Source organism: Falco rusticolus, chromosome 3, assembly GCF_015220075.1.
Source record: "Falco rusticolus isolate bFalRus1 chromosome 3, bFalRus1.pri, whole genome shotgun sequence".
Classification (NCBI taxonomy): Eukaryota; Metazoa; Chordata; class Aves; order Falconiformes; family Falconidae; genus Falco; species Falco rusticolus.
The window spans coordinates 119,243,305-119,259,839 of record NC_051189.1 but is presented as its reverse complement, the minus strand read 5'-3'; the positions used below and the strand labels follow the sequence as shown (position 1 = coordinate 119,259,839).

The following is a 16,535-nucleotide window of genomic DNA, read 5'->3' as shown; positions in this document are numbered from 1 at the left end:
TGATGGTAGCTGAAATTCAGAGTCAATACTTTTAAGAAACTGCTTCAGTCACTAAACTGTTGGATTTCCTACTTGTAGTCCCTCATAGATACAACCACCCTGGGCCGTGCGAGCCGTGCAGGCTGAGCACAGGTCTGTGCACAGAGGTCACTCAGCTGAACAGAAAAGTCCACTCCCATAACTCGGGTTAAAATTACTGGATGGCTTAAAAAAATGATCTTTATGAAATAGCACATACGTGAGGACAAGCCAGAGCTGGCCTGGTGGCCTGAGTCCCTCCTTGCCAAAGGGATTCAGGCCAGCACCTCACGCTGCAGAGCCGGGAGCAGGAACCCGGTGCTTTTCCAGACCCCTTCTTAGTCCCCAAGTCCCAACCCTTTTTATTTTCCTTCTCACAGGACGAAAGCAAGGATTTTGTGCCCAGTTCCAGAAGAAAACAATACAGCTCTTCTGAGTACCTCTTACAGGTTGACACACCAGGGAAAAGGCCAGCCACCAAGACGGAGCTGCAGGACCCTGAACCCAACCCTCACACACCACCGGGTCCCCAAGTAGAGGAGCAGGTACGTGAGTTCCAGGACCATCCAGAAAACAGAGTTACAGAACAAGAAGCCAGTATCTGAACTGACCCTCCCACTAACATAACTTAGAGAAACTTGTCCAAAATGAATGTAAACATTTTAGGAGAAATCCAGTCTTAAATTACCACTGCCCAGAGGTGGAGTGTCTACTGTATTGCCTCGGTAAATTATTCAATTCATTTCCTCTAGTGGTAAAAAAAGTACTACCTTATTTTTCTGTTCTAAACTTGTTTCAGGTAGCTTTATAGCTAACAACAGTCTCCAGGGAATAAGAGCACTGCATCTACTCGTCCTCTGACACAGATTAGACAATCAGGGATGGGGGAAAAAAAACATTTGGAGAGACAAAATCGGAGCCCCTGACTTACCTGCTTCAGCTGGCTGCTGTACTGCTAGGGTGCTTGTCTGCTGCTACAAACCTGTTGCTCTGTGTCCTAAAAGACATATTTCTAGACACAGAAAGAAGTGAAAGATGGCCCACATTATAGTGACTATGACTTATTGCCTGAAATATGAAAAAAACATGTATTTCAGTCTCTTCACAGGAGGCTCCCTTTAGAGGAGACAGGAAGGTGGGCAGACTTTAATTCCTAGGGGCACAGCCACGCTCGTGTCTGTACAGAAGACCTTCTTTTCCTCCTGGCATTCCCTCTTTACCTCTGCAGCTGCCCAGGGCAAAGCGCATCTTTCCATTTATGGATCATCCACATCAGGAAATATCTTAAGACCTCAGCCCTGTCACCAGTGTATCTCACTGGATGTACGCAGGAGTTGCTGAGTCTCGGTGTGAGAGCGGCAGGGCTGCAGCCGAGAGCCCTGCAGAGCCCGACAGCCCTACGTCTTGGTGAAATTGCACAAAACTCAGAGCCCGGAGGGATGTGGTCCCAGCTGAGCTCTGCAGTCTGGCATTTAGAGGTAGCTAATGTTTGCAGGAGGGAGCAGTCAAATGACACTGTCTTTGTTGGTAGCTGAGGAAAGGGACACCACAGCAATGCTCTGTGTGGTCACCGGGCGGTGTTACCACAGTGACGTTCATCTGGCCAGATGCAGACTTGCGTACCTGGGGCTGTGCCGTGCTTCCTTTGTCTGCACAGACTGGGCCAGCAGCAGATAAAAACTCGGGGGAAGTCAGCTCCTGTACATACACACAATCATTTGAATCCTCTGCCTTGCCCAGAACTCCACCGACTGTAACAGGAGCCTGAACACCTTGCCAAAGGAGACGTGCTCTGCCGTCAGGTCAGCTCCCTCTCCCCTGTTGTCTGGCGGCATGCGTCTCGCGCGCAAGATCCGCACAGCAGCTGTGGAGGCGGGTACAGGGCACACTACGGCAGGGCGCAGGGGCAGGGGCAGGACACCCCGCTTTGGGCTTGCTGCGCTGTAAGCGCTGACAGAGCCTCCATCTCCCAAACAGATCCTGCCACTGCCCTGCCCTGCCCCACCATCAGGCTGGGATCCTGATGGGCTTCGGGGTGGCTGCCTAAGGGCGATCACAATACTCTTTCCCAGAGAAAAAACTGCTGCCAGAGGCAGCTGTGTGTCCCGGCCAGTCTGTGATGCTGTGGGTTTGTCTCTTACAGGGTGCTTCCCGTGCCTGCCGGACGACATCTCGGAGATGAGTTGCATTCCCTTCCCCTCAATGAACACGCTGCACAGCAGAGCAAGAGGCAGGATAGTACCAAGCTTACGGGCGTCACACCTGTTTGTAACCTCTCCAGAGGCTTCAGCTAGCCTGAAACCAGTTTTCTAATGCAATTTGCAAGGTACAGGAGCTTTACCAGTGAATTCTTTTTCTTCATTGCTGAAGAGGCAGCTGCAGAGACTTTGCTCAGGGGACTCCCACTTCTCATCTCTGTACCTGCAATCTTAATATTCTCCATAGGATGATAGGTCTGTGTCCACATGGAAACCTTGACCGCGCAGCCACCCTGAACAATGGTACTCCCTGGACAAGAGAGAACTTATTGTTAATCATTTGCATTTAGACAAGATCCCAGAAGTATCCTTGTGACTACAGTCCACCAGCCCACGACAGCTGTCCCTCACGGCTCCACATGGCTTTCAGTTCTTAGGGAGAGTTTGCATTCTCCTAAGACACCACTGTTGGCTTGGGTTGTGCTCACCTACTACCTGTGTTCCCAGTGTACCCAGTACCCTCTGTCTCTAGGCAGAGGTTCCCCATTGGTTGCTTTCCATGGCAAGAGGGAAAGAGATCAGAAAATATTGTTTAAAAGCAGTTTCTTCCCTATCACTGTCAGCCTGTGCAACAATCTTTGCATGACCTACTCATCACCAGCTGAGATCTTGCATCGAGAAGTCATCCACTGAGCCAAACCCAACAGCAGTTCACGCAGCAGTGAAACTTCCTCCTCGCTTGGACTGGGGTGCCTTTTTTTGACCTGAAGCTTTATGTCCATCATGCTCTGCAGGCAACAACTCAGCTGCTTGTTCTCAGGCGTTGAGCTTTAAGGGAAAAAGAAACAAGTGCTTTTCCTTGCAGACAAGCAGAATGTCCTTATTCCTTCCAAAACCAGGGTGGAGACAGCAAGATTAGACCCTAAGCTGAGCTTTAGTATGGCTACCTAGGCAGCCTCAGTCTGTGCCCCTCTTCAGGACCACATCTGCTGTGTCTGGGACCCAGGTATGGTCAGAGACTGCTTCACCTAAGAGGTACGTTACCCTGTCAGTGCCCACAGGCCACTGAGCGCAGATGTCATCACTGGGGAGACACCACCCCTGAAGCTCGAAGAGGTGCTCGGGTGTTAGAGCAGCAGCTGCCCTGAGCAGGGTGATTGCCTCTAGCTCACACACTTAGAGCTCCGCCAGTCCTTCCTTCACATCCCACCACCCAGCTGCAGGGCTGGCCCATGGTTTCCCCATCCAACCACCACTGACCTCCCGCAGTGCTTTCTTCTGCCTGTTGGAAACAGACGCCCCTCTCTGCGGAGGGACAAGGACAATGTTGCAGAAGGGAAAAGGTCCCCTACCTGTTTTGGAGGTGCTGTGGGAACAGCTGTGATCCAGCAGCTCCCACGTCTTAGTTGCACCCCAAACTTATTCCCACATCCCACCCTCCACGAGCAGCTACCACAGCAGCGCGTGTGTGACTGCCCATACATGCACATCTACGTGCCATATCTCCTCCCTGTCCCTTGGAATTATATGCCTCAATTATGAGAGGCAAATGAATCAAAAAAACAGAGCTGGTTGGAAAATATCTATGAAAACATTTATATAAAAAGGAAAGTGCTTCAATGACATGCATTTTTTTTAAAATAAAGATTGTTTGGAGGAAGGGAAAAATTATTTTTGAAAAAAAAAAGTGTTTCCTTTTGCAATTTTTAGATGTTTTCCCAAATTTATATTTTTAACCCTTCATTTTATTCTTTTATATTTTGTAACACTTATGTGTCAAGTTGCATAACAAGACAAAAAGATAATGCTTTTAAATTAGTACTAAGTGGCAGCTCTAATAATCTTGAAATTCAATTATATCAGCTGCTATCTCTTTACCATTTCATGACATGGCAGTGCTAGTAGAGAATGGGACAAACATATCACCAAGTATAATGGGAAAAACTTTTAAACTCAAAACCCAAACTAAAAGTGAAAGAAACTGAAATTCTGAAGTTAAAATTCAGATTTCTGAAATTCCTTCCTCTGCCCCACGTTTATCAGGAATTAGTGCATATTCTGCAATCTGAAACCACAGTGGATTATTATTATTCTTTTTTTTAAACGAGCCTGTGAAGTTGCTCCCCCCTGAGCACCCTGCTTTGCTCAGGGTCAGCTGTACGGCAGGATCGCCACCACCACACAAGAAAAAGATGCTGCGGAGATCAATTAACGCTTGATTGCCATCCGCTTCCCCTGCCGAGCCACATTCCACCCTCACAAAGTGCAGCCCGACCGCAAGTGCCACATCCCACGGTGCTGCCACAGGGCTGCCTTGCTTGCCAGCCTCTGCCAGCTCAGGATGCTACATTCTGACTCTCTATCTTTATGTTAAATACTTCCCTTCAAAACAAAATATGCTGCCTCAGGTCCTCTTCCATCCGTTGCATTGGAGACCCTGCTGCAAAACCCCTCTGAGGCAGCGCAGCCGTGCCGCAGCAAGCAGCCCAAACGCGTCCTGCAGCACCTGCCCGCCGAACCCGGGAGTTCGCATCTTGGCCTGTCCCTGCCTCTCCAGCCATCGCCGCCGTTCACATTCCCAAAGCTGCTGCTGCGCAGCTCCCCAGCCGTGTAACGCCCCCAGTTACAGCCACTGCGGAAACCCCACTGCCGACAACTCGCCTGGCGTTGCAGCTGGGTCGGGCACAGCAGCAGCACTTGGAGGAGCCGCCCCCCGCCCGGGGTCACTGCTGCCCAAAGCGGCAGCTTCTGCCTCCGGCCGGACTGTACACACGCACTGAAGAGGACGAGGACCGCTTTGAGCAGCGACTGTACGGCTTTTGTCTCAGTGGTGAGCCCCGTCCTGCTGCAGATTGTCCACATCCTCCAGGACCCTCGGGTGCTCACACACATCCCCCAGCCTCATCTTCTCACCTTCTTGGCACAGATTCAGCTTAGCATGGTGCTCCCAAAGCTCCTTCCGAGGGAACTGGTTTCAGTCCTAGCGCTGCGTCCCTATGAGGTGACATGCTTGGTTAACACAGACTTCCCTGTAACTCCCCCAAACTGGCTGACCCACTGGCTTTTCAGCCCCCCCAGTAACACAATCCCACGTCTGATGTGCAAGGGAACAACCACCAGCAGCAAGAACTGTTGGTTCTCCCCTTCCGTCAGCCAGGACCGAGGTTTTCCTTGGCTCTGGGCAACCGCAGGGCTTCACCCCGCTGCTCAGCGGCTCACAGCACGCGGCAGGAGCCCCAGCTACTGGCTCAGCCATGCAGATCTGTCCCACACTGCTCTCCTCAGGTGCTTCTCGCAGGTGACGTCTCTCCTTTCTCCAGCTGCCTCAGTCGTTTGTTCAGTATTTTACAGCACACACCTTGAGCTGTTGCTCTAGACTCAGTCTCGCTGCTTGTAAATATAGAACACAGATGTCACTCGGTAACTGCACACTGGGTTGTTTTTACCACAACTGAGATTAAATCTGAGAAAGAAAACCCTCCTTAAAATTGAAAGGGGCCTTGCCCTCTAATCACGAGTGCAATAGGAGCTGATTGTATTAAACTTATAGCAATGACTTCAGGAAACACAATGTGTTTTACTCAAATTGCACACTTTTTTTGAACAGCTGTAAAATAGAGTATATGTGTAAATATTGCCATCACTGAAGAAGTATTTGTAATTTTAGCATATAAATGTAACAGGCTTTTCAGTGGGCTTGATGATGCTGTGAGGCTGCGCATCAAGCACTCGGGTAATTCCAAAGTTGTAAATGTATTTGCTGTACAGAGGGAGTGTGTCAGTGCTCGCTGCTCCCAAGGAAACGGAGACCCTGGGCCCTTTCGCAGAGCCAGCAGCGTTTCCCAGAACGGCTGGCACCACCCTGCGGGGCCACCAGCTTGCTGCTTCACGGAGCAGCTTCCTTTGTGTCCTGTGTCCAGAACCACCACTGCAGCACGCGGAGCAGCCCCTGCCCTGCCCGGGTAGCACGGAGGGGTGACAGCTCCTCGGTACAACCACCAGCGCAGCGCATCGTCAAACCGCAGCTCAGTGGCCACGGACGAAGGGAGCCCTGCAGCTCTGCAGATGGTACCTCCAGGACAGGAAGCACAGGGCCAGGTGGTGCACCTTGGTGCTTCAAGAGACACTTGACATGAGCGATTTCCTAGCTGCAGATCGATGCAATAGTCACATTGGTGTCATTTCTGATATAGTAGACCTCATCTATGCCACCCTTGCACATCACTGGAGTGGTCGAAGCACTGCTCCAAGGCCAGCTCTGTACGGGATGAAACATGAAGCCATTGTTTGCAGATGCCTCGGATGGTCAGTAACCTACGGACCCAAAGCATCGCCCTCCTAGGCTGCCCAGCATGCAGTGCGGGCTCCTGCCTTGGGGAAGCAGCACTCCAGGCTGCATGGAATGTATTTTTAAGAGAATAAATATTTTTTTGTATTTGCAGACATATATTTGGGCTGGGGCAGCTTAGTCAGAAGACAAATAATGCAAGAAATCTTCTCATAATCACAGAATCATCCAAGTGAAACGAATTTTCCAGGGTTATAGTATTGCCTATTTCCCTAAAACAAACTTTGTGTCCAATAGAGCTATCAGCACTGTTTCACCCTCTCAAACTCTCCCCGTCTCAGCACGCTCCGTAGAGGGAAGCCCGCGCTTTCCTCCCCAGGCTGCCCATGCAGTGGATAAAGATGGTGCTTACCTCCTTCCAGTTACACAGTGCTCTTAGTCTGCATGCCAAATGTAAACACACACTTTATCTGCATGTCTCTCCTGACTCAAACACTGTCAGCTCTACAGTATATAACCAATAAAAGCTCTTCTCTTTTTACACATTTGTGATGTGGTATTTATAGCTTCGGCTGAACCCCTGCACCATGCCCGTTACTCAGAGGTACCGATGCCCCTTGGCGATGTGCTGAGGCAGCTCAGCTGCAGCACTGTGCGTTAGTGCCGGGTTTGAGCTCCTTGTCCTTAGTTTTTTGCCTGTATCCAGGCAGATCCCATACACCCATTCTTAGGCTGCATTTAAAGCACAGGCAGCGCACGCTGACATGACAGATCAAGTAGAACACTGCCACCTCCCACTTAGAGCGGGTGACACCTCCCACTTAGAGCGGTGACACGGACTTGGCATTGCTGAGAGCAGGGGGGGGGGGGGCGGGGCGTTCTTACAGAAGGAAACGAGCCACTGCTTTGTTAGATTTTTTTTTTTACTTAGCCAATATAGACTAATGGAAACCAAGACCCGTTGGCCATCTCCTGGAAGAAGATGGAGGATACAGAGGTCAGCACAAGTGGCAAAGTCACCTTCACAGTTCCTAACCTTTTGCAATACACAGGTACAATTAGCACCTATCACGTGCAGGACGACCCCTGTGACTACAACCACGTCATCTGAGGAGATGTGCGTGGTCCCGGGCACCACACTTCAATATATTAGACAAAGCTCTTTTCCTTATATCTGCTTTATTCTATTTGGCTGCAAAACGGGATGCATTTCCAGAAACTGCTACACCGGTTATTGGTACTGACTGACATTTGGCTATGTCAAGCTGAGGACTAACTTTATTTCCCAGTGGGCCAGAAGTACTTTTCTGAGTTTTTGACACTTCGCTAAAGCAAGTGGGATGACAAGTCCCCACGGTGAAACAGCACATCACTAATACCAACAGCAAAGCACCCCACAGACACGGAGCACCCGCAGATGCTAGAAGCCTGGTCACAGAACAGAGCATCCCAATTCTCCGATCATTCTCCCATCCTCAGTCAGACCAGCCAAGAGACTAGATCAGCTCTTGGTGGCTTTTTTGAAGGCCTGTCATGCCTCTCGTCCTGGAGCACAATTTCTCTGGGTAGTAGAGCTGATAGACTTTTACCTGAACATAAGGCAGGGAGTCTTGAGTCCCAAGTTACTCTCTGTTTACTCCTAGTCACCTCCTAGACACCCCTCCTCCACGCCCTGCTGGACTTGCAATTCCTGCACCACTTCAGTGGCCGTTTTCTGACCAACCATCAGTAAGTCTGTCTTGTCCCCTGGCAAGGAAAGTGAGGATGAGTAGCGTTGCCGAGAATATCCCTTTCAATAAAGGGCTCAAGTAGCAACAACACTGGTGAAGTCAGAGATACGGGGAAGGCAGCACTAAATTAGACAGAGGTTTGGGACAGAGGGTCCCCCATGGCCCCAAAACCACTTCAAACAGGCTCAGTCCTCGACAGCTCAAGCCTGTGCCCCCTCACAGACTATCGCCGCTGCCACATCAAAGTCCTCCCCTTTCTCACAGCCTGTCAGAAGGGCTGCCTACGGAGACACCCCCTCAGACTGCACCATCTAATGAGAAAGCAACCAGGAGGTAACAGACAGAGGAAGAACGATCTCCAGCTACTAAGGAGACACAAGAAAACAGCGGAAGCAATCATGCTAGGAGATGAAGAGTCTGTGGCCAAAGACAATACAGCTACAGACAAGTAGGGGCTGCAGTCATGTTTGTGTGTGTACCTTCTTCAGGAAGAAGTGTGGGCAACGTAATTGTAGAGGGATGAGCATGGAACAAGAGGAGGTGCTGGTCCTCCAGCAGAGCAGAAGGTGCAAGGACAGAAGGAAGATGGAACGGACTGCACGTGTACAGACATGGGGTCAGAGAGAATGAGAACAGAAAAACTGAAAAGTAGACAAAACTGTGAACAGAGACCATGGGTAGATGAAATAGAAATAAACTGCAGAGAGAAGAGGATAAGAAAAGTTGGAAGAAGAGAAGTCTAATGCCAAATGGGGAAAGGAAGAGAGGGAAAAAGGACCTAAATGTTTAAATAAGACTGCTCTATGCAATGAAAGGAAGGCTCTGTGCGCTGAATTAATAAAAAGGAAAATATTTGGAAAAGCAGCCAAACCAGAGTTTTCTTCAGAACCGTTAACAATGTCTGCTGCAACATCACCTCACCACCCAGCAGAAACTAAACCAACGGGTACACAAGAGTGCCTACACGCGGTGTGCAGAAGTCAAGAGATTAGGTCCTTCAGCTAACTTACTGCCTAGGCCGCTTTGTTTCTATATAAACATATACAAATAATTTTTCTAATTTTTAACTTAGAAATACCTCATTCTGATGGGGTTTTTGTTGAAAGTATTTAATAAAATGGTATGCTTAGCACGCCTTTAGCGAGATCAGCTTTCTTTCTAAAACAGGATGCATATGGTGTAGCAGCCAACTGACCGTTATGGAGGGGGGTGATTTGCTGTTACTGGTAGGACAACAGTTGCAGCAAATTCCAGAATGCCAGATAAGAACAGGATTGGTCAAAAAATATTATTCTTCAAAACAAAACAATAAAAAAGCCAGCAACAAAGAAATTTACATAAATTCTACACTAAGCTACTATTCATAGTAACCAGCTTCTAGAGGGTGTTGTGCAATTACCGAATTGTAAATACATGTATAGGTAGAAAAAAAAAAAACAACGAAAAAACCTCTAGCTATAAGCTTGATTTTCAAAAAGCTATTTGCAGAGTCAAAAAAATCCCTGACCAGCTTGGTATTAAAGGTTTGTGTACGCTGACACTTCAAATAGCTATAACAGATTTTGTAAAAGGATGCCAAGGCAAAGGTTAGGTCAGTTTTTGTAAGGCCATCCTAACAGAAGTATTCTACAGCAACTCAGGGCTGAGTCCTTTCAGCAGATGCTGTTACAGACGAGGTGAGTATCTTCATCCCAGGATCCACAACAGCAGCACCACGGTCTTGTCACTCCTCTTCTGGTCCCTTCTACTTTTCTTACATGCTGGTAGCTTGTTGTGGGGGGACCCCAGGCGTTGGCTGGCGAGGCAAAGTATACATGGCCCCAAGGAACTGGTCTGCGATGCGACCGGCCTCTCTCAGCCCGCTCAGTAAAGCGCCATGAACAGTTGCAGGGTAGTTGCGAATTGTGTGTTCTCCTGCGAAAAACAGGCGAGGAATAGGCTGGGGGGAACAGAGAACACCGTTAAGGTTTGTCCATGTTCTTTCAGATTCTGCAGCAAACCAGTAATTTAAGAACGTTGAAAGTCCTCTAATCACACCAGTCTCCATTAACATGAAGGTGGTGCACATAAAATAGTCTATACTAAAAATATTGTAACTCATCCCCAAAATTACCAAGAAAATCTTTATATACACCTTTAATGTCACAGAAGAGTTTCATGTTTGTAACAACTGTAATATGAGGAAATATTTTCCAGTTATTTGCCAATATCTTTGGGTTGATACAAAGATAATGCAGCTCTGCTTGAAAACCAGTGCTTTCAGAACCAGATAAACAGGGGAGATCAACGTCCCCAGCTGTACCCTGAAAGACATTTGAATGTCACAGCTACAACTCTACAGCCGAACTGGTAATCCTGTCTAAGAATGATAGTTTCTGATCTTGGGACATGAACGCTAGCATAGTAAGCAAACAAAAACTTCAGCAATTCACTTAAATTAGCAGTTTCTCTTTAAACTGAGACCTAAACCAACTACTGACAGTGTCATAACAAGTAGGAGAAAAACAGACTTTCATATGTTATACTCGGCAGAGAATTATTTTATCCATAGCTATGTTTATTAATTACTTGTATCACTAGAAAACGAACCTAAATAAAGCCAAAGTCATACGTCCTTCTCTGTGAGTGCTTTCAGAACAATTACTGCTTTCAAAACTTCATCCTCTCAAAGTGAACTGGAGATGACTTACACCTTCCTTGTGTTTGCTCCCAGTTTGGGAGAGACCTTTTCATTACCGTTCCCCTCACTCTGGCCTTCACCCTCTTGCAAATTACTGCAACTCACTTAAATATGGCAATGGACAACATAAATACGGAGTATGAAACACAATGCATTTATAATATTATGATCCTCTGTTCAGACATTACCAAATTGACTTTATGAATAAACCCGCTCTTTTTGCTAGTACACAAATGACACCAAACCTGGGAAGGCAGAACTCATGGAAGGAAAACTGAATTATTTTACAGGTTCTAATTATTCATCAAAAGATACATGTTATCTACGCTTGCATAGGTGTGCAAATTACTTCGAGAAGCCATCCCGTTCTGAAGCTTTTCTAGAAAACTCAGACATTTCTCACCTGAGGAGCCCCCGGAATGGCTGGCCCTGGAGTAATCGGCTGAGCCATCAAGTCATAGTCATTTCCAGAAGATCCAGCTGCTACATAGGAGTATGATCCTCGGGCCCACGGGTCAGCACGCCAGCGGGACACCACAGTTTCTTTAGGCTGAGACAAGACAGAAACTTCAGTTGTTGACACAGTGCAAGTTCTACAGCTAGTACGAAATACAAAAGATGCAAACTGCAAGAATAAAAGACACAAAGTCTCTTAGGCTAATGTTAATGGTGGAACTCCAAGTTTATATTCCACGACAACACATACTAAGGTAAAAAAACTTGTCTTTGGTGGCGATCCCTTAGTTCTTTCCACTATATAAAGAGAAGAACCTACTGCACACAGTTTATGCATTGGAACGCAGAATTTGTAGTCAGCTGTACATGCACGCTGCGTACTGTTCGCTCTGTTTCTTCTCCTATTATCAACATAATGACAATGCACACTTCCTGCTGCTTTACTTTCTTTCAGCCACAGCTCATCTGACTCTCTCTTCTGATTTTGCTATGATCTAGGCCTATATGAGGTCTGTAACTCATCTGGGAAAACGACTGCATAAAGGGCGCTTGTACAAACACCTGCATTTCTCCAATCCATTTGGTTTGCCAAGGTAATGATCACGATGAAAGATACTCCATGGAAGGACACAAGAGTGAGAGCATCACTACGATTCAAACCAGTATCACTCCAAGGCATAACAGCATTCAGGAAAAAATGGGACACCTTCATATCCTTGCATATGTAACGTGGAAAAGTGATGAGCGCGAACCTTGGAACAGCCCAGACTGTCCAAATGCCTAACCAAGTTTTAACGTGAATTGCACCCTGTCAAAATGCAAAACCCGTGACAACAGGAACCTTGCCTCCTCTCCTTGGGCATGAAGATATTTCATGGAATTCTTTCTACTAGAACAGACCCTCCCACAAAGGAAGACCAAAAGGCTCTACCTAGCAAGGGTGTTACCACCCAGAAACCAGTCCAGCAGGCACCGTGCCACACGATGGCAGGGGAAGTTTCCTGGACCCCAACACCAACAGACCCAAGATGACCTCTCTGAGGCTGGCCCCAGCTGGACTGTATGTGATGTCTTCTGCTGTGGAGAGGCCACAGAGGGCTGGGGCGATGTTCCCAGGTGTAAGACACCCACTAGGGGTTGGAAACCACATTTCCCAGCGTGGTCTGATGACTTAATTGAGAAAATTCCACACCATAACTTTCAGCACATTTTTATCCAACAGCTAAGAAACTGACCGATGAGGCAGCCCTCACACATTGACTGCTTCTGGAGAAAAAAGTAACCTCACATTTCCCTCCTTGTTGGAGGGAGACCACTGTGATGGCACCACGTGTTATCACAGGTCTGTCTGACAAAATGTCGAGACATTTCGTAAATTTCCTTATTCTCCCTAGTAATCATGTGAAGCATTGCAGTCTAACAGGGAACAAAGCCAGAGAGAAATTTTAATTCACTGAGGTAGTTCTGAAGTTACGGCTAACTCAGACACAATTGTAGAGGATAATACCAAAGTATCGGTTCCCCAGTACCGAGACTGCACAAGTCCAAAAAGCACCTGTGGTGCTCACGTGCCCATACAGCCCTGGATGGGTGTGAGTCAACGATTTTTTTCATCCTGACAAGCAAATGCTGTAACTAGGATCCCCTGTGAACAGGGAGAAGGATGGCTAGAGGATAAACCATGTACTACAACAGAAGTGGTACAAACCTGGAATCTCACTCTACAGAGGACATGAAGCGTGCAGAGGTTAGCTGCACAGCAAGGTGGATAAATTGTTCATGTGTTGAACAGGGGAAAAAAGTGGTTATGAAAACCAAACCAGAAAGAGAAAATATGGCAGGAACAAGAAGCAGCACAGGAATCAGGATTGCTCACATTCCACTGAAGTCCCAATTTTGTTTCAGCTTTTCTACTTCCCTGTTTTGGACAGACGCAAGGAGCTGCACTTGCACAGCAAGCTCCACTTCAGATCAAGTTGTTCATCCAATACAACAGAGGGTGCAGTTTATCCAGACTGATGAATGGCTGTCCAGAAGACAGCTTCCAGCAAACCTCTCCGTTATCAAGTACCTGTAGTACGTAAGCGCCTGAACTGTGAATACATTAAAACAGAGACTCCCTCAGACATCTCGCTTATGACAACCTTCGAAAGATCTTGAAAGACTGACCAGATATGGAGGCATTCTATAAGAGAGGCTTATCAGTTAATGCACTGAAGTATTTCAAAAGTTCAAATAAGTTCTCTAAATTTGATGTTTATCTACAGTAGAATCCATATTTCTCAAGATTCTGCTATTTGCTAGTGTGTGCCTTCTCCTCCTGAAAAGCCTGCTAGAGAGCAGCCGCAGTAACACACTTTGCTCTTGGTTCACCGTGGAGTGATTTCTGCATGCTGCGCGGTTTCTACAGCACCAGTAGCCACAAGAGTCTCAAAGCTCCTTTGAGAGTTCAGAGAAGGAGCTGTGGATTTATCAGAAAGGCAAGGCTGGGGTTTTCTCCTCTTGTGTTCTCCAGTTTGAGACATAAAATTCAACTGATTAAGCATTTCCAAAATGTAAGGCCCACGCATTATCTTAAAACCCATGCTTACAGTCAGCTGTGAGGATTTGTCTATCATATAGAAAGCAGTAAAATACCGGGGATGATAAAGCCACATTCACAAAGAGCTCTACAACTATTCTAGGATAAAGACAACAAATTGATTCTATTCCTCATGTGAAATACCAAGGAAGGAAACAGTCCAATTTCCGCCTGGCCAAATGTTCAGAGAAAACCGGTCTATTAAAGTTACTGTGTACTTTTTCTGTCACTTCACTATAATAGAAATCCCAGTGGAGGAGACCTAGTAATCTACATCCAGTGCCACTTGTAAAAACTGCTTCCACTAACTACCAGTTAGAAGAGGTTAAGTATTCAACTAAGTCACACACACTGTATGTTGAACAGCTGTAAGACTTTCCAAATTGATGTCCTAAGTACACAAGCTTTCTTTTTTTTTTAAAGTAATATTTAAGTATTTTCAAAACTCCTTCACTAACCATTCCATTTACACTTATTGTGCCTAAACAACCACTGGCTAGCTGCACAGGGAAGTGATCCAGGTGAAAGGCTGCCTTTACTCCCTTCCTCCATGCTTCAGTTATTTTCCAGCCAAACCAGTTTCTTTGTGGAGTTCACTGGTCAAGAGCTTTACTGTACTTTAGGGAAGGTGCAAAACGTGCCAGGGAGTATCTAAGCACTCCCTGTCACTAGCCATAGATAGCTCTGCTGTAATCCCAGAAATGTAAAAGGTAGAAAATTAACTGAAGTACTTGACACACAAAGAGTCTTACTTTGTGTAAAATAATCTTGCAAAAAAATGAAATAGAACAAAAAAACCCAAACAAAAAACAATAAAACCCCCAAAATCTGAACACTCCTCCCCCCCAAAAAACAACCCCTCACCCCCCTGCCTCCAAACCCAAACCCACAAACAACCCTTCCTCCCAGAAAACCCTGAACAAACAAAAGGTGGTTACATGTACCAAACAGCTCCACACTGCAGTCAGGTTATGAGAATTGTAGTATGTTCTGAAATCCAGAGCAGTTACCCAAATACATTGTCTGTACTGACCTGTGGCACAGCGCTGCTACCAAATATGCCTTTGAGGATGGCGAGGCACCGTCCCACAATGACATCATCACTGATATTTTCCATGATCCCTGCTGCCTCTCCTGCTACCAAGGCCAACAGAATTGGTGCTGGGGATAGTGGTGAAGGAGAGAGAAGAAACAACTGAATTTTTGAAGTTGAACATTTTAATCAGACAAGTTGGACTCGAATAGGCATGGATCTTCAGCTGAGTCACGAGGTTAAAAAACTAAACAAACCCAACAAAAAGTAGTCCTAGATCTTCTACCATCATATTGAATTACCAAAAGTAAAATGATTTAACATATGCTATGGTACTACTTAGAATTATCAAGGGAATCGATATATTAAAAAGTAAATACACACATTAGGAAGTACAGCATGCAGAAGAGAGAAAAGGTTTTCTTTAGTGAAGGCATCACTTGCTTCACATAGGAGTTCCCACTGGGATTTAAGTCATCTGTGCTACATGAAGGAACTCAATACCTTCCAAACAATCTAATTTAGTACAATTAACATCAGCATAGAAGTTAAATAAATAAAGTGCTCTTTTCTAGGATCTGAAACTACACAAACAAGACACTGGCAAAAGTAGACATGCACCACAGCTACCTTTGTACAGGTTCCAAAACAAGAAAAGTTCTCCTCTGCTTGCAGTAGTGCTACCAACATGACCAAACAAATTGACACTTGGATCCCAGAAGACACGATCAAAACACAACACAACCTAGAAACAAAAACCAAAAAGCATCCAGATTTAGGAAGAGCACACAGAAAAAATAAAACCCAAGACAATCAGACTCATTGCTTAGCACTGGAAAGGTCAAGAAAGGAAAATGTGATGACTATACACTCCATATACCTAACACATAAAGGTGTATAAGCTCTACTGCCTTCCACAGGTTAGTATGCTCTCCTATTTACAAACGCGCTGGTTGACATGCTACAGCAGACGTACCGAGTCAACCTACTTCTGAAATTTAACTACTGAAGAACTGTGTGGGAAACAGAGGTCCTTACAGTTCTTCAGATGATTTTCAGCATCAAAATCCAGCAAAACGGCAGTGGGAAAAAACCGCCCATTCTTCCCCTCATCCACCACACATCCCATCCGCGTTTCAGATTCTACCTATGGCAACCCCTGGTCCGCTGCCGCTCCCGCAATGACCAAGTCACCTTGTTAAGGTTGCCAAACCCCATACGCTGCACTGCAGAAGTTTTCCACTCGGGAAGAGGCGGCACGAACTGTACCGCTGGAGGCTGCTGTTTCAATACGCCCAAGGGAAGAGTGCACAGCACAGCATCACATTTGTAAATGAAAGTCTGGCTAGTAGATCGGGTGTTTACAGCTATCACTTCACAGCCTGGAAAGGGGAGAGAAAAACAACCATTTAATAGGCCAGCAGGCAAAAGCATCCTACACAATTAATCACAATAAGATATGTGTCTGTTTATCTAACCCAAAATGCATAACGGGAGGGTTTTTATGGGATCAATATTCACATCTGCTTCCAGAAGCACTGAAATCTAATT

The 16,535-nt window shown here is 46.4% G+C and overlaps 2 protein-coding genes across 4 annotated transcripts in view; one reads left to right on the top strand and one right to left on the bottom strand.

Moving 5' to 3' along the window:
• Nucleotides 1-2,872, top strand: part of LUZP1 (leucine zipper protein 1) — a 34,780-nt gene extending 31,908 nt beyond the window's left edge. For both annotated transcript variants that reach the window (XM_037378992.1, XM_037378993.1), the window contains exons 3-4: nucleotides 399-563; nucleotides 2,162-2,872. In XM_037378992.1, the coding sequence (XP_037234889.1) occupies nucleotides 399-563; nucleotides 2,162-2,200 (204 nt within the window). In that variant the 3' untranslated portion in view covers nucleotides 2,201-2,872. The remainder of the gene's footprint in view (nucleotides 1-398; nucleotides 564-2,161) is intronic.
• Nucleotides 2,873-7,409: 4,537 nt separating this feature from the next.
• Nucleotides 7,410-16,535, bottom strand: part of KDM1A (lysine demethylase 1A) — a 37,964-nt gene continuing 28,838 nt past the window's right edge. For both annotated transcript variants that reach the window (XM_037378994.1, XM_037378995.1), the window contains 5 exons: nucleotides 16,179-16,366; nucleotides 15,615-15,729; nucleotides 14,985-15,112; nucleotides 11,318-11,464; nucleotides 7,410-10,173 (listed from right to left, as the gene is read on the bottom strand). In XM_037378994.1, coding sequence (XP_037234891.1) covers nucleotides 9,988-10,173; nucleotides 11,318-11,464; nucleotides 14,985-15,112; nucleotides 15,615-15,729; nucleotides 16,179-16,366 — 764 coding nt within the window. In that variant the 3' untranslated portion in view covers nucleotides 7,410-9,987. The remainder of the gene's footprint in view (nucleotides 10,174-11,317; nucleotides 11,465-14,984; nucleotides 15,113-15,614; nucleotides 15,730-16,178; nucleotides 16,367-16,535) is intronic.